The 24,929-nt window shown below is 40.1% G+C and overlaps 1 protein-coding gene across 1 annotated transcript in view; it reads right to left on the bottom strand.

Annotated features, from left to right (window-relative positions):
• Positions 1–13,110: 13,110 nt before the first annotated feature.
• SMARCA5 (SNF2 related chromatin remodeling ATPase 5) overlaps positions 13,111–24,929 on the bottom strand; it is a 43,733-nt gene continuing 31,914 nt past the window's right edge. Inside the window, exons 15-24 of the mRNA XM_002716930.5 lie at positions 23,333–23,481; positions 23,065–23,184; positions 22,173–22,283; positions 21,845–21,958; positions 21,367–21,489; positions 20,528–20,660; positions 19,478–19,596; positions 18,845–19,057; positions 15,881–15,988; positions 13,111–14,400 (exon numbers count right to left, since the gene is read on the bottom strand). Of these exons, the coding sequence (XP_002716976.1) occupies positions 14,335–14,400; positions 15,881–15,988; positions 18,845–19,057; positions 19,478–19,596; positions 20,528–20,660; positions 21,367–21,489; positions 21,845–21,958; positions 22,173–22,283; positions 23,065–23,184; positions 23,333–23,481 (1,256 nt within the window). The 3' untranslated portion in view covers positions 13,111–14,334. The remainder of the gene's footprint in view (positions 14,401–15,880; positions 15,989–18,844; positions 19,058–19,477; positions 19,597–20,527; positions 20,661–21,366; positions 21,490–21,844; positions 21,959–22,172; positions 22,284–23,064; positions 23,185–23,332; positions 23,482–24,929) is intronic.

A 24,929-nucleotide genomic window follows, 5' to 3' on the forward strand; every position in this document is an offset into this window, starting at 1 on the left:
TCATATAGTGGGAGCAGGTGCAAAAGTAGTGAGTACTGTATGTGAAAGAGGTCACATGATGAGAGGGGAAGCAAGAGACAAGAGGGGCCAGACTCGTACTTTTTACGACAATTCATACTCAAGAATTAATTCATCTATGTGAAAACTAATCCTCTCCTGGAGAACAGCATGAATCCTTTCATGAGGGCTGTCAGGACCCAATCTCCTTCCATTGGCCCTGCTTCTCAAAGGACTATTAACTTTCCATGCTATTACCTTGGGGACCACTCTTCTTGTATGTGAACTTTTGGAGGGCACTCTCAAATAACCCAACCACAGCACCAGCATACATATCAATGAGAAATGAAAGCAAACTTCAGGAAAAGGATTCACTTCTGAGGGCAGTTAGTAATGTCTGATCCAGGTAAGCCTTGCTGCTGAGCAACAGCACCAGCCTACGTGAGACACAGAAGCTCACATAAGAACTCAAGTCAAGGGGCCGGTGCCGTGGCTCACTTGGTTAATCCTCCGCCTGCAGCGCCAGCATCCCATATGGGTGCCAGGTTCTAGTCCCGGTTGCTCCTCTTCCAGGCCAGCTCTCTGCTGTGGCCTGGGAGGGCAGTGGAGGATGGCCCAAGTGCTTGGGCCCCTGCACCCGCAGGGGAGACCAGGAAGAAGCACCTGGCTCCTGGCTTCGGATCGGTGTAGCTCCGGCCATAGTGGCCATTTAGGGGGTGAACCAACGGAAGGAAGACATTTCTATCTCTCTCTCTCTCTCTCACTTTCTAACTCTATCTGTCAAGTAAATTAAAAAAAAAAAAAAGAACTCAAGTCAAGGATCTAAAAAGCAATGCGTATTCTTTGCTAGAACTCTCTGGGATTTTTTTTACACAAAGGAAGGGATAGAACTTCTAACATGTCTAATGAGTAATGTGTGTGTGTGTGTGTGTGTGTATGTTAATTATTTATTTGAAAAGCAGAGTGATAGAGGGTGAGGCAGAGGGGGAGAGAGAGGGGGGGAGGGAGGGAGGGAGAGAGAGAGAGAGAGAGAGATAGATCTTCCATCTGTTGGTCTACTTCCCAAAGGGCTGTGATGGCTGGGGCTTCGCCAGACTGAAGCCAGGAGACTGAAACTCCATCTGGGTCTGCCATGTGGGTGCAGGAGCCCAAGAACTTGGGTCTTCTCCCACTGCTTTACCAGACACATCAGCAGGGAATTTGATTGGAAATGGAGCCATCAGGACTTGAACTTTTGTTAATATGGAATGCTGGCATTGCAGGTGGTGGCTTAATCAACCACACCACAATGCTGGCCCTCTTTTGTGTTTTTAGAAAGAGGCTGGTGTCACATAGGAGATTGAGATGGAGTTCTAGGACCTGGCATTGGCCTGGCCTGGCTGTTGCACACAACTGAGGACTACACCAGTGGATCTCTCTTTCTGTCACTTTGCCTTTCAAGTATATGAAAACAGATATGTGGGAGATCCTGCTGATGTCCCTTCACCCTGAGCCTCCTGAGAAGCAAACCAGGCTCCCAACTGTCAGCACAGCTCTGGAGTTTCAACCAAGTTCTGCAGTAAGTTCAGCACACAGGACACGATTTGGTCTGGGATAACAAAGAAATTTCTATCATTATCAAGTATAATATTTAAATCCTAGTTCTTCAGTGTATGAGGAAGACTAGCAAAGAAAAGTTTACAGAACAGTCACAGAGGTTAGACACATTAGGAGTTCACAATAATTAAAGGTGAACACAAGAAATAATTTCTACTTAATCAACATTTCTGTTCCCAACTCACCTGTAACCTATTCATATATATAAAAACTCCCCTCGGGTTGTAGTCTTAGTTCATTTTGTGTGGCACTAACAGACTGTCCGAGGCTGAGCACATCATAAAAGTGGTTTATTGTGGAGACCAAAGTGGAGAACTAAGAGTGTGGTGCTGGCACCCTGAGGTACACCCACCTTCCAGGTTCCATCACAACAAGGTGGAGAAGAGAAATGGCCACACATGGAAGGGGCCAAGTGCATGGGTGGCCTCATTTTATAACAACCCAGTCAGAAGAGGACTCCCCTCCAAGGGCGGTGCCCCCATGACCTAATCACTCCCCACGGGGCCTGCATCTCAGATGTTTCACCACCTCACGCGGCCACACTGGGACTAAGCTTCCAGCATGTGAACCTTGGGAGACCACATTCAGACCATACAAATACCTTCACCGTCAGAAAAGCAAATATGCTGTAATAAGATATATATATGCATGATTTGCAACATCTTTTTGTCACTGTACTGTTTACCTTACCTAAACCACAAAGCCCCTAGTCTGTTCTAAATTCTGATAGACTTTATTATACTAGAAATACAGGATTTGTGATATTAAATGTATCCTAGAGATAATGCTCACACACTTTGAACGCTGTCGAATTTTAGACAACCACCTCCATCCTCAGATTTCTCCTAGCCTCACTACTCTAAAATAAAATCTGTCATCAGGGCTGGGGAACCCCTTAGGATTCAAAGGATCCCCAGTAATAACAATAAGGCAAAGACAAGCTGCCAGTGCTCACATGGGATGCTGGTGCTGCAAACAGCGGTTTTACCCACCATGCCATTGCACGGGCCCCCCATTTGACCTTAACATTAGGTTCCAACAAAGATGAACATATTCTGGTAACAGCTATTTATCTCATTTCTACTCTTCATGTCTTCCTACACTCCATTAGTTTGTACTTATCAGTTCATATACTGAGTCATCAATCACTTTACTTGTTTAAATAATCCTCTTTAATTCCTGTGTTTTCTGGCACTGTTTAGTCCCACACATGTACTACCCAAAAACAATTGGTTTTGAATTTAGTACCTCAGTGTTATTTAGGCTAAAAAGGGGTAGAACAAGATATGTTTCTTTTTTAACTCAAAATTTTTTCTAGGAAACCACAGTTATATTTTGCTTTTTTAAAGTTGGGACTTAGAAACGTACCTAAGGCCGGCACCATGGCTCAATAGACTAATCCTCTGCCTGCGGCGCCGGCACACAGGGTTCTAGTCCCGGTCGGGGCGCCGGATTCTGTCCCGGTTGCCCCTCTTCCAGGCCAGCTCTCTGCTGTGGCCCGGGAGTGCAGTGGAGGGATGGCCCAAGTACTTGGGCCCTGCACCCGAATGGGAGACCAGGAGAAGCACCTGGCTCCTGGCTTCAGATCAGCGCGGTGCGCCAGCCACGGTGGCCATTGGAGGGTGACCAACGGCAAAAGGAAGACCTTTCTCTCTGTCTCTCTCTCTCTCTCTCTTACTGTCCAGTCTACCTGCAAAAAAAAAAAAAAAAAAAAAGTACCTACTAAGCCAGAAGCAGGTATTGCAGCACAGCAGCCACTTGGGACACACATCTCCCATATCAGAATGCTGGTTCTATCCCAGCTCATCTGCTTCCAATCCAGCCCCTTCTAATGTACCTGGGAAGCAGCAGGTGTTGGTTCCTGCCACACACATGGGAAACCTGGGTGGAGTTCCTGGTTCCGGGCTTCAGCCTGGCTCAGCCCCACTGTTGTAGCCATTTGGGGAGTGAACCAGTAGATGGAAGATCTCTGCCTCTCTTCCTGCCTTTCAAACACATAAGTAAATCTTTTTCTTTTTTTTTTTTTTTTTAATAGATAGAAACAGACAGTGAGAGAGACAGAGAGAAAGGTCTTCCTTCCATTGGTTCACCCCCTAAATGGCCGCTATGGCCAGCGCTGCACCGATCCAAAGCCAGGAGCCAGCTGCTTCTTCCTGGTCTCCCATGCGGGTGCAGGGGCCCAAGCACTTGGACCATCCTCCACTGCCCTCCCAGGCCACAGCAGAGAGCTGGCCTGGAAGAGGAGCAACCGGGACTAGAACCTGGTGCCCATATGGGATGCCAGCGCCACAGGTGGAGGATTAACCAAGTGAGCCACAGCGCCGGCCACACATAAATAAACCTTAAAAAGAAAAGAAATAGACCTAAGTCAAAAAGTCATAAAAGAAATATAAATTCAAATGTCAGTATATATTAATATTCAAAGTACTCTATGCCTAGCAGTTGCTTCTATCAACTTCATGAAAGACTTTAAATACAGTGTTGCTTCTTGTAGGGTTTGTTTACTTTCTTTTTTTTTTTTTTTTAAGATTTATTTATTTATTTGAAAGTCAGAGTTACACAGAGAGAGGAGAGGCAGAGAGAGAGAGAGAGAGAGAGAGAGAGAGGTCTTCCTTCTGCTGGTTCACTCCCTAGATGGCCGCAACAGCTGGAGCCGTGCCTATCCGAAGCCAGGAGCGTCTTCCAGGTCTCCCACATGGGTGCAGGGGCCCAAGGACTTGGGCCATTCTACTGCTTTCCAGGGCCATAGCAGAGAGCTGGACAGGAGGTGGAGCAGCCGGATCTCGAACTGGCACCCATATGGGATGTCGGCGCTTCAGGCCAGGGAGTTAACTCACTGTGCCACAGCACTGGCCCCTGCTTACTTTCAAAGTATATAAAAAGGGACAAATTCAGTCTGAATATACCAAATGGGTTGCAAACTGTTTTATATTTTTAATAGTTGCCAGCATTTTGTCAGATATACAATTACCAACACAAAAGCATGCTTAATCAACATTTTAATATTTCAGCCTTTGAAGTAATCTTAGTGATTTGAAAACATGTACAGAGGCCAGCACTGTGGCCGAGTAGACTGACTTTCCGCCTGCTGTGCCAGTATTCCATAGGGACGCCAGTTTGTATCTCAGCTGCCCCTCTTCTGATCCAGCTCTCTGCTATGGCCTGGGAAAGCATTAGAAGATGGCCCAACTGCTTGGGCCCCTGCAGTTGGGAGACTTGGAAGAAGCTCCTGGGTCCTGGCTTTGGGTCAACCCAGCTCTAGCCATTGTGGCCATTTGGGAAGTGAACCAGTGGATGGAAGACCTCTCTCTGTCTGTAACTCTACCTCTCAAATAAATAAATAAAATCTTTAAAAAAGAAAAAGAAAACAAGTACAAATTATAGTTGTAAGGGGCTGGCATTGTGGTGCAGTGGGTAAGCCACTGCCTGCAACAATGGTATTCCAGATGGGCACGAGTTCAAGTTCCAGCTGCTCTACTTCTGATCCAGCTCCCTGTTGATGGCCTGCGAAAAGCAGCGAAAGATGACTCAAGTGCTTGGGCCCCTGCTACCCATGTGGGAGATCTGGAAGAAGCTCTTAGCTTTAGCCTGGCCCAGCCTTGGCCATTGTGTGGCTATCTGGGGAGTGAACCAGCAGGATGAAGATCTCTGTCTCTCCCTCTCCCCCTCAATCTTTGCAACTCTAACTTTCAAATAAATCTTTAAAAAAATCAGTTCTGTTTTTGAGAATCATAGGAATAATTTATAGCTAGTTTTTTCTACTTCAGAATAATTTGGAAGCTTTATAAAAATATTTGATTTGAGCAATCACAGACAATTCGTGTTACTCTTTTACTCAAAATTCTTTGGGTTTTTAGGGCAGGTGTAGTGGTACAGCAGGTTAAGTTACCACATCCTGCACCAGAGACCTCAGGATTAAGTGCTGCCTGCACTGGATTGGAGACAGCAGGTGATAGCTCAAGTACCAAGGTTCCTGCCACCCACATGGGATATGGATGGAGTACCCAGCTCCTAACTTCAACCTGGCCCAACCATAGCAGTTTTGGCATTTGAGTGAACTGGTGGATAGAAGATCCCTACTCCTCCCTCTGTTGCTCTTTCAAACAAATTAATAACTAAACATTAAAATTTTTTTGTGTCACTCAGAATAAAATCATGGCATGCAAGAGTCTACAATATGTGGCTCCTGCACTTCTGCAGGCTCAAGGCACTCGTCCCTTAGTCCATCCCTTTTCATGCACAAAAGTCTGTCCTGCTGTTTCTAACTCCAGCCTCTGTTTTTGCATTTGTTGACTGGAACCTTTACCTGATTATTTAATGTAAGCTCACTCCCTGACTTCAATTCAGGTCTCTGCCTGGATGCAATCTCCTAAGAGAATGTACTGTCAAAAATAGTTCTTGCACGGTCAGTATTGTGGCGTAATGCGTAAAGCTGCTGCCTGCAGTGCTGGCATTCCATATGGGCACCAGTTTGAGTCCTGGCTGCTCCACTTCTTCTGATCCAGCTCTCTGCTATAGCTTGGGAAAGCAGTGGAAGATGGCCCAAGTGCTTGGGCCTGCACCCACATGGGAGACCCGGAGGAAGTTCCTGGCTCCTGATCAGGCCAGCTCCAGTCGTTATGGCCATTTGGGAAGTGAACCAGCAGACGGAAGATCTCTCCCTCTGCCTCTGCCTTTCAAATAGACAATTAAATACATATTTTTAAAAAACCAAACAGTTCTTGGGGCCACTGCCTGCAATGCTGACATCCTACATGGGCACTGGTTCATGTCCCAACTGCTCCACTTCTGATCCAGCTCCCTGCTGGTGGTTGGGAAAAGCAAAAGATGGCCCAAGTGTTTGGGCCCTTGCCACCTCTGTGGGAGACCCAGCTGAGCTCCCACCTTCAGCCTGGTCCAATGCTGTCCATTGCAGCCATCTGGGGAATGAACTAGCAGACAGAAAGATCTCTGTCTCCCTTTCTATGACTGCCCTTCAAATAAATATTTTTTTTCGACAAGCAGAGTTAATGAGAACGAGACAGAGAAAGGTCTTCCTTCCGTTGGTTCACCCCCCAAATGGCCACAACGGCCAGCGCTGCGCCAATCTGAAGCCAGGAGCCAGGTGCTTCCTCCTAGTCTCCCATGTGGAGAGTGTTTGCAGGGGCCCAAGCACTTGGGCCATCCTCCACTGCCTTCCCGGGCCACAGCAGAGAGCTAGACTGGAAAAGGAGCAACAGGGACAGAACCGGCGCCCCAACTGGGACTAGAACCCGGGGTGCCGGCCAAATAAATCTTTTTAAAAAATAGTTCTTGCTATCCCTGATTATTCTGCAGTCCTTTAAATCCTGCTTTATTTTTCTTCGTTACAATTACTGTTTCATGAAATTATGTATGTCAATGTTTCTCACTATGGCTGATTTTCCCTCCGGGGAATACCTAGTAACGTCTGGAAATAGCTTTGGTTGTCAACACGCAGAGTATGTTGCTGACATGAACAGTAAAAGCCAAGAATACTGTTAAACATCAAACAGTGCACAGGACAGGCCCCCACAGTGAATTATCTGATCCAGTGTACCTCCTAGGATGAATATGACACACACATTATTTTATCAGTTTCAATGATCTATGGTCACATAATAGACCCAGTTCAAAACTCGAGAGTCCTCATTTACAATGTTGAAAAGGTATTCCTATATATAGGAACAGATGGGAAATACAGTCCACAAAATTAGGAATATGGCTTTTTGGTCAATTTACCCTTACTAATATATAGGTACAAATCCTATAATGTAATTTTTTAAAATTTATTTTTATTTGAAAGAATTACAGAGAGGCAAAAGCAAAGAGAGAGAGGTCTTCCATCAGCTGGTTCACTCCCCAAATGGCAACAACTGCCAGAGCTGGGCTGATCTTTAGCCAGGAGCTTCTTCCAGGTCTCCCACAAGGGTGCAGGGGCCTAAGGACTTGGGCCATCTTCTATTGCTTTCCCAGGCACATTAGCAGAGAGCTGGATCAGAAGTGGTGCAGCCTGGTCTCAAATCAGTGCTCATATGGGATCCCGGCACTGCAGGCGGCAGCTTTACCTGCTACGCCACAGCACCAGTCCCTATAATGCAATTCTTGTTCATGTGTTATCTATTCTAGGGTCAACAGTATACTGCCTTAGAAAAAGGAGAATGGTAACCAAGGAATGTTACTGTAACCAGAAGACAAGTCTAATCAATGATATGTTGAGCCCAGTTTCATGAAACTGGCCAGAGTGCTAATTTTTTTTTTTTTTTAAGATTTATTTATTTACTTGAAAGTCAGAGTTACACAAAGAGGCAGAGAGAGAGAGGGAGAGAGAGGGAGAGAGAGAGGTCTTCCATCAGATGGTTCACTCCCCAGTTGGCTGCAACGGCTGGAGCTGCGCCGATCTGAAGCCAAGAGCCAGGAGCTTCTTCCGGGTCTCCCACGCGGGTGCAGGGGCCCAAGAACTTGGGCCATCTTCTACTGTTTTCCCAGGCCATAGCAGAGAGATGGATCAGAAGAGGAGCAGCCGGGACTAGAACTGGCGCCCATATGAGATGCCAGCACTTCAGGCCAGGGCATTAACCCACTGCGCCACAGCGCCGGCCCCAGAGTGCTAATTCTTGAAATCAAAAGTGAATGCTTTATTAGGAAAGAAACTGGTGGACCATTCCCCTTTTTCATACTACAGTTTAAAGCTAACACCAAATACTTCATGTCATCTCTAGTACAAAGCTAAGACTCAAATTAAAAACTTTTACCATGTGGATTTTGATACTTGGTTAGCCACAGACCAAAAAGCAGGACTTCCTCTAGCTTAATACCCAGGATCGGACAGTTTCAGACTGTCCCCTGCTGCCCTCTGTCCTGCAACACATTCTAACAATAGCTCCAACATTTCCATCACAAACCACATACTGTATTTTGTGCTCTTCCTCAAAGCAGATGTTTTTCCCCTTCAGAGTTGGCAAGTGGAAGAGCCTAGTATACCCACACAATTTATACCGACAGAGACAGAGAATGCAAAGAGAGGGTTTGGGAAAAGGAATCTGGAATATCATTGGTCCAGTCCACAATTTCTTTGTTGGGGAACAGATCTTAAAAAGCAGAAGAATCCATCCCAAGTTTTCTCTCAAAATACAGGTGTTGGAGTGGATGCTGTGGCACAGCAGACTAAGCTGCTGCCTACAACACCAGCACACAACAGACCACCAGTTCAAAAGTCCTGGCTGCTCCACTTTGGATACAGTTCCCAGCTAATGCGCTTTTGGAAAGAAGATGATAGCTCAAGTACTTGGGTCTCTGCCAACCAGGTGGGAGACCCAGATGGAGTTCCAGACTCCTTGCTTCTTCCTGGCCCAGCCCCGGCTGTTGTGGCCATTTACAGGGTGAACCAGCAGATGGACGATTTTGTGACATTCCCTCTGTCATTCTGCCTTTCAAGTAAATAATGCTTTGTAAAAAAAATCACAAGATAATCATCCAAAATCATTGTCAGCAAGTCTAGTTCCTTAACTTCCATTTGCATGCAACATTTATAAAGGGGAGAAAATGGCTTAAGCTCTATCAGTGCCTTACTGACTAATGTTGTAGTCATTACTCATTTAATTGCCCATGAGCTTAGCATGCTTCCTTCTATAAATTTCAGCACGACAAACAATTCATGTTCAAGAGCTCTGTAACATTCCATTTAAAGGAAAGGAAAACAGTAACAGGTATACTTAAATATTCTAATTCAGAGCATCACAAACTTCAATATGCCAGCTTGGAAAGCTTAGGACAAGAATTATTGGTTCCACCCACAAAGATCCCCAATGTAAATTGGAATGTGATCTGAGAATTCGTACTTTTAACAGGCTCCCAAGTAATGCCACCATGACTGCTTCTAGAATCACACACATTAGCCCTCTAATAACTGGGATTTTTTTTTTTTTAGATTTTTATTTATTTATTTGACAGGTAGAGTTACAGACAGTGAGAAAGAGAGACAGAAAGGTCTTCCTTACGTTGGTTCACTCCCCAAATAGCCGCTATGGCCAGCGCTGTGCCGATCTGAAGCCAGGAGCCAGGTGCTTCTTCCTGGTCTCCCAAGTGGGTACAGGGGTCCAAACACTTGGGCCATCCTCCACTGCCCTCCAGCGCCACAGCAGAGAGCTGGACTGGAAGAGGAGCAACCAGGACTAGAACCCGGCACCCATATGGGATCTGGTGCCACAGGCGGAGGATTAACCAAGTGAGCCACGGCACCGGCCCCAGTTAACTGGGATTTTTAAGACTTACTCATTTATGTGAAAGCAGCATGACAGATGGGAGAGCTAGAGAAAAAAGATCTTCCATCCACTGGTTAACCCCCCAAATGACCAGGAGCCTGAAACTCCATCCAAGTCTCCTCCCACATGGGTGGCAGGGGCCCAAGCACTTGGGCCATTATCCACTACTTCGCAGGCACATTAGCAGAGACCTGGATTAAAAGTGGAGCAGCCAGGACTCCAACTGGCACTACAATATGGGATGCCTACATTAGCAGTGGCAAGTGGTTAAATGCTTAACCCAATGCACCATAACTCTAGTCCCATAATTGGGATAATGTGACTTAAATGCTAGTATATAAAAACTCAACTGAGAAATCCCTGACAAAACTGTTCATATCCAAAATCAAAATTCAACTTCTGAAATACAATTCAATGGTTTTCTTTGCTTAGAGTAAAAAAGGGGGAAAAAAATCCATATTACCTTAATGATGTCATGTTACCTGACAGTATCTGTTAAACAGCTATTAAGGGGGCATTGGTAACAACAGTTGAGCCACCTGTTGGGACACCGCCATCCCATAACAGAGGTCTATTAGAGTCCCAGCTCTGTTCCCAAATTCTAGTTCCTGCTAATACACATTCTGGTAGGCAGTAGCGATGGCCCCAAGTATTTGGGTTCCTACAGGACATGTGTAAGACCAGAACACGTTCTAGACTCCTGGCTTGGGCCTGGCCCAGCACAGCTATTACATGCATTTGGAGAATCAACTATCAGAGGGAACATCCCTATGCCTGTCTGATTTTTAAATAAAAATTTTTCAAAAAATTCAAAAAGCTGTTAAGGCTTCACTTTATTTTACAATGACAAAATAGTCTACAGTGCTTTCTTTTTTTTTAAGACTTACTTATTTACTTGAGAAGCACAGTTACAGATAGAGAGGCAGAGACAGAGAGGTCTTCCCCTCTGCTGGTTCACTCCCTAAATCATCTCTCAACAGCCGGAGCTGGGCCGATCCAAAGCCAGGAGCTTCTTCCAGGTCCCGCAAGCAGGCACAGGGGCCCAAGCTCTTGGGCCATTTTCTACTGCTTTCCCAGGCCATCAGCAGGGAGCTGGATCAGGAAGTGGAACAGCAGGACTCAAACCATACGGGATGCCAGCTCTGCAGGCAGATGCTTAACCTACTATGCCACAGTGCGGGTCATGGTACTGCTTGTCAAACTTCACTATGCATATGAAATCACCTTTTGGGGCTGCCACTGTGGTGTAGCAGGTAAAGCCTCAGCCTGCATTCCACATAGGCACCAGTTTGCGACCTAGCTGCTCTACTTCCAACCCAGCTCTCTGCTGTGGCCTGGGAAAGCAGTAGAAGATGGCTCAAGTCCTTGGGCCCCTGCGCCCACTTAGGAGACCTGGAAGGAGCTCTAGCTCCTGGTTTTGGATCGGCACAGCTCTGGCCGTTGTGACCATCTTTGGGGTGAACCAGCGGATGGAAGACTTCTCTCTTTGTCTCTACCTCTCTCTGTACCTCTTTCAAATAAATAAATCTTTAAAAAAAAAAAAAAAGAAAGAAAGAAAGAAATTTGCTTAGAAAACTATCTTTTTTATCCCACGTTTTAACAGTAACTTTTAAAATACTACTGAAGGTGATAGTAAATATTGCATTTCATTTACCAGAGTATCATATAACCATCCCAAAAGATATGAGGGAGCTTCAAGTTAATAGAAAATTCACATTATCAGACATAGGCATGTAGTGTAGCACTTAGGATGCGGCAAAGCACCTGTGTTCAAGTGCCAGCTCTGCTCTGGATTCTAGCTCCCTGATGATGCACACTCTGAGAGGTTGCACAAAATTGGTTAAGGAGGGCCGGCGCCGCGGCTCACTAGGCTAATTCTCCGCCTAGCGGCGCCAGCACACCGGGTTCTAGTCCCGGTCGGGGTGCTGGATTCTGTCCCGGTTGCCCCTCTTCCAGGCCAGCTCTCTGCTGTGGCCAGGGAGTGCAGTGGAGGATGGCCCAAGTGCTTGGGCCCTGCACCCCATGGGAGACCAGGAGAAGCACCTGGTTTCTGCCTTTGGATCAGCGCGGCGCGCCGGCCGCGGTGGCCATTGGAGGGTGAACCAACGGCAAAGGAAGACCTTTCTCTCTGTCTCTCTCTCTCACTGTCCACTCTGCCTGTCAAAAAAAAAAAAAAAAAAAAAAATTGGTTAAGGAGTTGAGTCCCTAATACCCACCTCGGAGACAGATTGTTCCTGGATCCTGGCTTCAGCCTGGCCCAGCTCCAGCTAATGTAGGCATCCATAGAGTGAACCAACAAATTGGAGATTTGTCTCTTCAGCTTTCAAATAGAATAAAAGGAAAATTGAATAGTATCTTTTAATTCCCACAAACTTTTCTGAAGACTCATCACATATAAGGACTTATTCAACCAGTAAATAAAATATTCTGCTTAATGAATTGTTGTGACCTTGGCCACCCCTATAGACACAAACCTTTCCTAGGCTGGGTTCAGGCACCATCCTACCAGTTTAGGGCTTCCTCTTCCCTAAGTTTTCAATTTGAGTCTATCGATCAATTTCTCTTGTAAAACAGGTAAGTAATTTTGAGCTCACTGTTGCTTCTTCCTTTAAAAGGAAACATGAACACTTCAAGACAAACAAGCAATTATAATGCCTCAAACACAATTTAGCATTGGCTAAATCATAATGCTAAGTTTGGATATTACTTTTTCATACATTTTTTTCCAAGTTTCCCTTTGTTTCTTTTATATTTGAATCCCCAGGTTTTCTGTGACCAGCACAATATCTGATTCATTTTGCATTTCCACTGTGACCTTCTAAACTTTTCCTCTTGAAAACATCACCTTTATGACCTCCATAAATTTCTCGTTCGTCTTCAATTTTTTCTATTAAAATTCCAAAAATGAAGATCACAATTCTAATTATGCTTTTTTCAAGGAAGGTAATTATTCTTTTTAACTGGTAAAATTCAATGTTATTTGAAAATCTATTTTGAGAGAGCAGGGGATAAATTCAAATTACTATACAACTTGACACAAACACTGAGTTTTGCTTTCACATTAGCAGCAGCTATCACATATTTCAGAAATTTATATAGTATTACTGACTTCAAAATTTTTAATTTTATGTGGACAAATGGAAACAGGAAGTTGAGAGGAAAAAATCTGATTAAGTAAAGGTATAGAGAATGTCCAAGGAAAAAGTGAATAAAAATTAAATGAGGAAAAATGAAAGAAATGGAAAGAAAAGACCACTTTTAAGATTATAAAAGTTATATTTATTCACGATGCTACATTTATTGCATTCCCTTAGAAAAATGGAGAACTATTTATGTACCCAATTTGCACATATAAAACTTTATACAAATTATGTGTAGCACAATAAAGGCCTCTGGTACAGCTAAAATCCTGACACTACAATTTGGGTTTTCCTGCTTCAGGGTCTCCAGTTTATCAAATCTGTTCCATAGAAAATAAAAACTGGCATTATAGTCAGTCTTGCTGTGAACACTTAGAAATTATTTTAAAGTACAATAAAATAAAATTTTCTTTACTCTAAAACTCAAAAATACTATAAACTGGAAGGGGATACATTTTGTTACCAATCTCAATTTAACAGTATGACATATTCACACCTTATTTTGGTTGGGTCTTTCAGAATAAAAAATTAAAAGAAAAACCTTAGTTCTGACATTATCTTTCTAATGTGGCTGCTTCAGAAGGTCATCTGTCAAAATATTTATCAAATAATTAAAAAAAATAATAATAATAATATTCCTTTTACAAAATGGTACAATAACACCTTAAGGAACCAGGAAATACTAAATGTCTTTGGCTATACAACTAAAAGCCACTGTTCCAATAGAACAGGGCATATTCACTTCAGAACCAAAGATAGAAACAGAAAGCATAACAGAAATATGCATAAAAATTAATTATAATTTGTCTTGCTTTTTTCCCTCATTCTACCCACATAATAAGGAGAATGCAATTTACATAATCATTCCAGATGAGACTCAATAGCACTACAAAGAAAAATACCCAAATTTCTGCAAAGGCAAAGTGAATTAAAACAATTACACAACTAAGTGAAGACTTGAAGGAACAAATGTTATGTTATTTGCAACTTTTTTTTACTTTGCTTGTTTGTAAGCCTGACAAGTGTAGAACTTATAGCTGATAAACAAAAAGCCACAAATCTTCACAAATGGAACTATTATAGAAAAATAAATCAAATGAAACATTTATTAATAAATGAAGCCTATTTTATTACTTCAAGTGTTAATGATAAAAAAATTTCAGCACAGCTGTTGCATTTAAAAAAGTGAAACTACATACTAATGTTTCTAGCTCAGTAAACAGATGAACCTGATGTCTTTGAATGACATAACAATTGAGCATTGTACAGTACATCTTATGAAGACCCGTAAATTAAAGAACTACTGGTTTAAAGTTAGTGATTATGAAACAAATAAGTATTCATAGTTTCAGCTTCTTTTTTCTTCCTCGACCATCAGGTGCTCCATCCATTTTACGCTTCTGTGTCTACAAATAAACAGAAGAATTATTTTTCATGACAAGACTAATGTAAACATGAAATATATCTTCAGAAATATTATAGCACTTATAGTTTGTAACTGCTACAGAGTGACAGTATGAGATTTTCTTTCCAGACTATACAAATCTTTCAAAATAATCAAGTCTCCAAATAATTCTATTTATTCAATAAAAATATTTTAATGTTTATGTAATTCACAATTAACATTAGTATATCCATACACCAAACAAATGTGTAATGGGCCTTTTTTCAAATAAAGCAGTTGGGGCCAGCACCATGGCTTAGCAGGCAAAGCTGCCGCCTACAGTGCCAGCATCCCATTTGGGCACCTGTTTGAGGCCTGGCTGCTCCACATCAGATCCAGCTCTCTGTTATGGACTGGGAAAATAGTGAAGATGGTCCAAATCCTTGGGACCCTGCACCTGTGTGGGAGACTCAGAGGAGGCTCCTGGCTCTTGACTTTGGACGGGTCCAGCTCTGGCCATCGTGAACATTTGGGGAGTGAACCAGTAAATGGAAGACACCTCTCTAACACGCGTACTCTCTCTCTCCTTTTCTCTCGCCATTGTGGCCATTTGGGGAGTAAACCAGTGGATGGAAGACACCTCTCTCTCTCTGCCTCCACCTCTCTGTAACTCTGCCTTTCAAATAGTAAATAAATAAATCTTTAAAGATTTTTAAAAAGGCAGAAATACATATTTTGTGGGGGCTGGCACTGTGGCATAGCAGGCAAAGCTGTCGCCTGCAATGCCAGCATCTATCTATCTAGGCAATGGTTCAAGCTTCAGTTGCTTCATTTCTGATCCAGCTCCCTGGAATAGCCTGGGAAAAGCAACCTAAGATGGGTCTAAGGGTTTGGGCCCCTGCCACCCATGTGGGAGACCTGGATGAAGCTCCCGGCTCCTGATTTTGGCCTGGCCCAGCCCTGGCTATTGCTCTCCCTGGCCATTGCTCTCTCTGACTCTCTCAAATAAATAAATAAATATTTGATGTGTGTATTATGTGTATGTAATTTGTGAATTTTTAAAAGGGTGTAATATAAATACCTTATGTCATTTAGCAATAGTCATTACTCATGAAAACAAAATTAGCAATTATTAAATAAAATACAAGGTAAATTTTTCCTTTAAAATTGTTTGCCTTCAGTTTTTAAAGACCATTGAAACAAAGTTTAGAAACTAACAGTAAAGGCTGTAAAGTCACTGCTTTCCTAATCTTCCTTATTCTAAAATTTTAACTTGTATTAATTCCTAAGACATACCTTTCCAGATTTTCATGAAACTCATTACTACAAACCACCATCAATTGACTTTTTCCCAGATAATTCTCATTTAAAAGTACAAAATTGATTGTATTAACTATTTTAAGGAGAGAAAAAGACTAACACATCAGTGATAACCGAATAGCACTGAAGTATTTAGAGGAAAATGAAGTTTATATAATCTTTACATATATCCGAATACTTACTGAAGGCTTTGGTCCTCGTTTCTTTTTCTCTGCCTTCTCCTTTTCTTCTAGCTCCATGTTTTCTCTTTCAATCAAAGTAATCAAGGTATTACACCTCCTCTGGAGTTCCTGAGTTAAAAAAATTAATTTACATGGTAAATTTTTACTTTTCACATGCAAGTTTTCATGCCTCCAATTTTAAAACAAAAGTGTGTTTCAACATAGTAATATAAAATCACTCACATATCTTTGATAAAAACAAGAAAAGGAACTGATTTTCATATACAACCTATATGAGAATAAAAAGCAAAATACTAAATTATTTATTACTTCATTCTGTAAGGTATTCTCTTGTATATATTTTTCATAAATCCCTCCTTCACTTAGAAATTAAAGCAGTGAAAATGAACATCTCATATGTAATACTGCTTGATGGCTGCCTGAGAATTCAGCTACCTAGCACAAACATTTGAGGGTCAGAATCAACTAAAACTTTAAGAGGTATAAACTGTTTCCATAAAAGCATTATCACTAGAATTACAGTAGCTGACATACCACACACTCTTCTCAATTTTGGAAAAAGAACAACAGAGGTCTACAATGAGTTCTTAGCTGTTAACTTGCAGTCTATATAAGATTCAGAAAGAATTTAAAGTGTAATGCAGAAGCAGTAAACACTGAAAGAAACAGCAGTCCATCTGCATCACAGTTGGCTAGCAGCTCCATTTCCTTACAGAGCAAAATTGTTTTCCCTTGTAGTAAGTGATATTATTACAAGCACAACAATAAAATCATCCTAAAATACTTTGTAGGACATACAAGACTTGGAAATATTTGCAATAGTATATAAAAACAGAAGGTAATATACTACATCAAAGCTCTGTTTTCCTTAACAGGTGAATTATGATGAACATACCATGAAGATGCCACACATGTGTGGAGGCATAAATCCTATTGAATAAGGACTTTGGCTCATTAATTTACCACCAAGGGAGGAGATATATATATATATATATATATACACACACATTTATATATATTAAATCATTTTTTGTGTGCCTGAAACATGGAAACATGTTGGGAGGAACCACTGTTTTAATCACAGTATTGTGCTGGTAAATCAATGTGACACTATGTGTCACTACAAAAATCATTCCTTATTCAACTACAAATTGTTCCTACTTCAAAAGATATAAAATAAAGCTTACAGCACCTTAATCTTTCTTTTGGTCAAATATTTACACAGTACTTTTATCTTCAAAGTAGCATCATGTTATTTTAATACATTTCCCTAATTAGAGTAACACAAAACAGTAGCTCCTTTCATATTTGTTGAACTCTTAGTGTAGGGTTAACCTTATGATCATTAAGTAAACTGAAAATAGATCTTTGTAAAAATTAAGAGTGGGAATAGAAGAGGGAGGAGGAAGAAAGACTGGAGTATGGGCAGGAGGGAGGGTACAGTGGGAAGTATCACTATGTTCATAAATCTATATATGAAATATATGAAACTTACAAAACTTAAATAAAGTTAAAAAGAAAAAAATGTTTCAGTGGTCACTTTGGAAACACTGCACATCATCCACTGTCGACAGAATGACAACATACTTTAAATATGCTAAGAAATCTTACTATAAATACAAAATGTTTAAACTTTATCCTATTATAAATCAAACCTGAAAAAAGAATCTTTTTCACACATCATCCTACAAAACACAAATTGAAGTTAAGTATTCAAAGGTGGTGAAATACAAAATAAAAGGGAAATCCATCAAAAACTAAAACTAAAACTCTCCTGAATCCTAAAGATATTAGAAATGGAGATGCTTTGTCTAAAAGTTAGACACCGGGAATAAAAACAAAACTTAACATTAAATCAGTACAAAAAAATACTGTTTTACTAAAAGCCATGTAAAAACTACCCAGATCCAGCATTCTGCAGTGCAGATAGAGAAATTTATTTGCAACATTAAAAAGACATCACATTCAGAAGCTGAAACCAATGATTACATTTCCCTTTTCTTGGAACTCAATTAAAATGAATATCAAAACTAGTTATATTATACATAGTCATGTTGAAAGACATATAATGTTATAGGACAGGACCAATAAACTTTGTCAAAGTCACCAATGATATTAGTTTTTTTTTAAACTGTGGACATGACTGGTTTCCTAAGGAACTGATTTAATCTCTGACACGATTTAATACTGTAACAAAAATCCACTTGAATTTTTTTTTTTTTTTAAATTGAAAGTTACAAGAGGGAGGGGGGGTTGGCAGGGGAGAAAGAGAAGGAGAAACAGAGATCTTCCATCCGTTGGTTCACTCCCCAAACAGTCACAACAACTATGGCTGGGGCCAAGCCAAAGCCAGCAGCCAGAAGCTTCCTCCAGTCTCTAAAGTGGTTGGCAGGGGCCCAGGGACCTGGGCCATATTCTGCTGCCCTCCCAGGCACATCAGCAGAGAACTGGGTGGGAAGAGGAGCACCTAAGCTTTGAACCAGAGCCCTTATGGGATGCCTGTACTGCAGGAGGTGGATTAACCACCTGTGCCAGAGCACTCACCCCTACTTCAAAAACTTTTTACTTCAGTTAAAAAATACTAAACAGGGGTAGGTGTTCAGCATGGTGGTTTAGATGCCAGTTCAGACATCTGTGTTCCACATCAAGTACCTGGGCTCTGACTCTAACTTCCTACCATTGCAGACCCTAGAAAACAGTAGCGTTGGTTCAAGTAGTTGGGTTCCTGCCACTCATGCAGGAGATCTGGACTGAATTCCAGGTTGCCCATCCCAGTCCAGCCTATTGTGGGTATTTAGAGAGTGAACCAGCAGATGGGAGCTATATGAGACCATTTAAAACTAGGTTTTACCTAGAGTTTTGTCTGCCTGCCTGCCTTTCTCTCTCATGAAATTTTTTTCCAAAGATGAACATACTTACACTTAACTTTTTGCTGTATTACAGAAAAAGGTCTTAAGCACTCACCATTGCAGTTCTGGACTTAAGAAACCAGTCAAATCTAAACTGAGGAGAATTTCGAATACACTGTCGCAACTCATCATAAACATTTTCCTTGTCAAATCCAAGCTTGTGAAGCATACAAATCAGAAAACGATCCTCTTCTTCAGTGTAGTTTTTTCCTTTGTTAGTACCATAGGATATTCTCAATTGATGGAAAGGTGCTTTGTACCGTCCAATCTATAAAAAAGTAAGGTTAACTTAAATACAAATCTCTTGTAATCTGTATTTCAAGCTCAGTTTTAGCATAACTCTGTTATATTTCAAATCAGAATTTTCCATCCAGAACACTTCAATTCCATTATGTAAAACATCTGTCCTAAAAGATCTTTACAGTCTTTATCATTATTGTAAGAGGAATAGTCTTAGACTTTAATTCTATTTATTAAGAAGCTAACTTTGTGCCTTTGACCCAGATGTTACCAGTCTTTAAGATAAATTATATTGACAGTATCTATTATCATTAGGTATTAGATTGAACATTTTTCTTTGATGAGATTTATTTTAACCCCCCTTCTTTTCCATGAAAAAAGATTATTGAACTCAAATTCACATGTAGAAGTTATTTTACTAACTACTATTTATTAATATGCAAGGTACCTTTGTGTCAAGTGCCTTTTTGATACTTATTCTTCTTTGAATTCTTGCCTCTCCCCTTTCAATCTGAGCCATAATTTTCTCTATGTCCTGGAGTTCATTGCATCTTTCCCAGAACACAGCTATAAAACAGAAGTTGGGTATGAGGAACGGTGTAGGAAACAGATAAAATATAAGTAAGATGGTAGCACATATGTTGTAGTTTATTTGCTAAGAATTAAATATTTCTACTTATCCTATATTTAATTTTAGAAATTAAATCACTTACAATTTCTGTTTCCTTAAATGTAAAAAAATGAAGTGGATGACTTAAGTTAACTTACAACTCTATCTCTGCTGCTCTAAAATTCTAAGCAAACAACTCAGCATAACTACACATATTCAATCTGACAATACAACTTACTTCATGAAACATAAACACATTAATATTTCAGCAGTTAGAGAAATGAAATAAAAGTGAAAGCTCACTCAGAGATCTATTCTGGTTTTCTTGGCTAGAGTTAGCTACGGCTGAAAAACAAATAAAAAAATGATACCATTTCAGAGGAGACATTTTCTACTCGTTTTAAAAAGCAGTATATTGGGGCTGGTGTCGTGAAACAGTGGGTTGAGCTGTTGCCTGTGATGCCAGCATCACATTTTAGCACCAGTCTGAGTCCTACCTGCTCCACTTTCAATCCAGCTCCCTGCTAATGTGCCTGGGAAGGCAGCAAATACAGCCCAGGTTCTTGGGTCCCTGTCGCCCTTGCAAGAGACCTACAGGAAGTCCCAGGCTCATGGTTTTGGCCTGGCCCAGCCCTGGCTGTTGTAACCATTTGGGGAGTGAACCAGCAGATGAAAGACCTGTCTCTGTCTCTCCCTCTCTCTCTGTAGCTCTGCCTTTCAAATAAATAAATATTTTTGTAAAGTATTGAGTTTAAAAAATATAAATTACTAAATTATAAAATTAGCTTATTTTTAGTTTTTAATTCAAAATAAGAAAAGAGCCTTTGAACTACTCATTAAACTCCAAAAGCATAGATTCTTTTATCTATTAAAACAATCAAAAATTACCTGAGTACTCAATGACTTCTTCTGGAGTTTTTCCTTCTACTTCTCTTGCTATATTTTCAATATCATCACGACCCCATTTCTCATTAGCTTTGATAAACTGGTTAAAATCTCTCTTATTCCAATTGGTAAATCCCTTCACAGCAACAGAAACAGGTATTAAATTACACTGGGGGAAAAATATTCGAATTTACTAATGCTCCTAATTATTATTGAAAATAAATTTTTATTGGCTGCTAGTGTATCTTTTCTTATTAAGTTCTTTTATAGTGGTAACCTTTCATGTATACAGATGTCTTTTTTAGCAGCATATATGTACTACTTAGATATCCAGGCAACTAAAGCTGTGTGGGTATAAGGAATGCTGCATGAAAAGGTGACATTTTTCCTGAGCTATGAATTCTTAAAAGTTTCCCAAGAGAGTAAATAATATAAGCTAAAGAACATAATTGAATAACAAACAAATAAGCAAGTGGGAAAATAAAGCTTTAATACAAGGTTAAAGATCAAGTACTAAAAGGCTGTGAATAAACCCTGAAAAGTGTTTGGAAAGTAACAACCAAAGATCTATGATTAACAATGGTAATTTGGTAGCAATGGGAAAGTTTCAAAGGAAAAACAGAAAACACTGAAAGGCAGGTGTTCAAAAGGCTACAAGTGTAAAAATATAATCTTCTCAGCAACTCGTGACAATGTAAGCATGTACCAACTGCCCAGGTTTTACTGTCTCCAATGTCACCCTCTTTGAAAGCAGAAATGTCCTTAGTATGCTCCCAACGCAACTTAACACAGTACTTCACAAAGGAACTGCTATTAAATTTTGTACTGACTGAAGGATATACCTGCGTTAAAAGCTTCTCTTTTTCCTCTAACTCTTCATCATTAAGGGGTTCAGCTTCATCAATTTTAAGCTGTTCTTCTTTCTGTGCCTGTGCTGCATTTGGTAAGTCAGGACTTCGAGGTACCTATAAGATATTTTTCTATGCCATCAACCAGTTAATTTTAAAGCATATATGATGAACTAAATTCCTAATCAACTAATTAGCATTCCACAAGTTCCAATTCAACCATGAAAAGAAACATAATGATACTGCACATTTATTACATTTTTTAAAAACCAGATTAGTTAATATGAGATTCATTTTCCCTTTTAAAAAGAGTTAACAAACACAAGTTTATAGACTGAACACATACAAGGATACAGTGAATCAATACTCTTTTCTTAACTAGGCCCAAATTAAGCAAATTTTAATAATTAATGTTTACGTCTTCCCTCCACTGTTTCTGTACAGAAAAGGACAAAGGGAGACTTTGAATTACCTTGTACCCAATAGTTTTTCTGTAATACAGAATTTCTTTTTCTAGTAACTCAAACAAACGTGGGGGAAAAAACTGGAAATCCTGAACATTGGGCTGTTTTGGAGGTCGAGGAGCCTAAGAAAAATAAAAGTGATTATCTATTAAAAAGAAATTTCATTTTAAATCTACCCCAGTCCTCATTTCATTAATTAAGATAGCCAATTCTCCAAGCAAACGAATGCACATTTCAATGAGCTTGCTTTTATCAAACTTCATTTAGAATATAAGAAGAAATCATATATATTCCCAATATTTTTAGATTTTTTTTTTTTGTGCTATGTCAACTCACCTTGGGCGCTTTAGGTTCACTAACACGAAGAGCTTCCCTGAAATATGCATCAACAGCATAGTTGGCTTTTCTTTCTCGTTTCGGTGGTTCAATCCACTCTGTGAATGCGATCTAGCATGTAGAAAACAATTCAAAACACCAATAAAATTAAGAGGGATATTTGTAACTAAAGATAACTAAAAAAACCCTGGACTATAAACAGTGTGACGCTACAGCCTGTGATACTTTGCTAAATACCATGCGATTAACATACAGCACAGTGTCTAGTAAGCAACGTAGGCATTCAGCAACTATTTCTTGCCCAAACTAATAATACTGGTGCATAAGAGGGTGAAATGCTACAGAACTGCATGCTACGACCCAAATTAGAAGAAAAAATGTAGATATATTCAGCCCAGAAAACTTCTTAGGTGCACTTCAAAAATACATTTTCCATGAACCTTTTGAAGACCTCTCAAAAGTTAACAAAGAAAACAATGGGTAGAACGTCTCTTCTACCATAGGTATATTCCAATTTTTCTCTATATTAGCAAGTTTTAATGTACTAAATTAAGAAATCTTTCCATTTAACTATTATTAGCCAATTCTGCTGCTGAAAGGAACGAATCAGGCTACAACAATTTTTGACAATTATTTTCACTTTCAAATATCCCAAATAATTGTATTCTGCTGCATAAAAATTTAACAGAATGCAATAACTTCATTACATAAATTTTAAAATCATTAAGAGCTTATCAAAATAGAAGCCAGCATTAAATTTTACATAATAGAAATATTTAGATGTAAATAAAATTATTTCTGCTTGAGACAAAATTACAAAGCATTGTATCTAACACTCAAAATTCTGTTTCCAGTAAAATGAAGCTTTTGTAACCCAAACTTCCTAAAATACCTTTTGCTTTTCTCTATAATCTTCTCCTTCAAAGTTATACACACTCGATTCTGTATCCATTGTAAAATTTCTAAGTGAGCTTTCACCCATCTTGGAAAGTTTCTCATTCATCTCTGCAGTCTAGAGAACAAAGAAACACCTTATTATATTGAGTACCACAAAATGAGACTTTTCATTATACAAATAAGCTTACCTATAATTTGCTCAAGAACATTTCATCAAACAGTTCTGGTCTATTAAAAGCTTTATCACTTAATTTACATCTCACCTTCTTTGCACCTCTTTCCAAAATACCATCAATATCCTCATCTGTAATCTCACTTTCCTTTGAAGCAAACACATGTGTTGCCCCATGTCGAATCATTTGAAGCATTTCATCTTTCCCGATTTTGTTCAGATTCTGATCCACAAGTCTCCCTGAAAAAACATTGTGTTGCACAATATTAACCAGACTTTATACTACTGGAAACTTGAAACTTTACACGTTTTAATGTTGTAATTTTGTCTCAAAATATCAATCATTTCTGTTTACTGCTTATTCACAGATCACTTTTATTTCTACATTAATGCTAAGTTTTCAACTTGTAAAAGCTTCGAAACATTTCTAAAGCTTACGTATTAAGTAAAGAAGCTTGTACTGTCTCAATGGAATGATTTTTTGTGTGGTAAATATAATGATTTTGGGATATTTGAAAATCAAAATTTGTGCACAATTTTTAAAATTCCACAAGTTTTTGAGGCCAGCATTGTGGCATAATGGGTTAAGCCATTATGCAGGCATCCCATGTGGATGCCTTTTCATGTTCCAGCTGCTCCACTTCAGATCCAGCTCCCTGCTAATGCATCTGGGAAAACAGAGAAAGATGGTCCAAATGCTTGGGTCCCTGTATCCACAGGGGAGACCCAGAGGAAGATCATGGATCCTGGTTTCAGCTTGGCTCAGCCCCAGGCATTGTACCCGTATGGTAGTGAATCACTGGATGGAGGATCTCTGTATTTCTCTAACTCTGACTTTCAAATAAATAAAATAGACCTTTAAAAAAAAAAATCCAAAAAGTTTCAATGAATGTGCACTATAGATATACAAGTTTTATGACAAGCTTTGACAGATTACTAATATTACAAAATCCGTCTTGAATAAGTAAAGATAAAAATAATCTTCCTGGGTCTGGCACTGTGGCATAGTGGGTAAAGCCACTGCCTGCAGTGCCGGCATCCCATATGGGCACCGGTTCAAGTCCTGGCTGCTCCACTTCCAATCCAGCTCTCTGCTATGGCCTGGGAAGGCAGTAGAAGATGGCCCAAGTGCTTGGGCCCCTGTACCTGTGTAGGAGACCTGGAAGAAGCTCCTGGCTCTTGGCTTCAGATCGGCTCAGCTCCAGCCGTTGCGGCCATTTGGGGAGTGAACCAGAGAATGGAAGACCTTTCTCTTTCTCGCTCCCTCTCTGCCTCTCCTCTGTGTGTGACTTTCAAGTAAAATAAATAAATCTTTTAAAAAAAATATTTCTATCACCTAAATTTACTAAAAATTTATTTAACATTAGTTTCTAAAACTTTCTGATCTGTAGAATTAAAAATTTACTTATATCTTCCTTTAAAAATAATCTGGTAAAAAACAAAACAAAACAAAACAAAAAACACCTGATCTGGAATGAGAACTCAAAGTTTTGTTCAACCAATCTAAAACAAAATCTCACTGCTCTCACCTTTAATCTTATTTATGTAACGGTTTACTTGATGTCTCCCCTCCACTAAAGTGCAACTTCCTTCAAAGAAACAATGCTATGTTCCTTCCACTCATCATTACATTCTCAGCACCAAAACAATGCTTGGCATCTTCTGGGTGCTCAATAAATATTTGCAGA

This window comes from Oryctolagus cuniculus, chromosome 8, assembly GCF_964237555.1.
Source record: "Oryctolagus cuniculus chromosome 8, mOryCun1.1, whole genome shotgun sequence".
NCBI lineage: Eukaryota > Metazoa > Chordata > Mammalia > Lagomorpha > Leporidae > Oryctolagus > Oryctolagus cuniculus.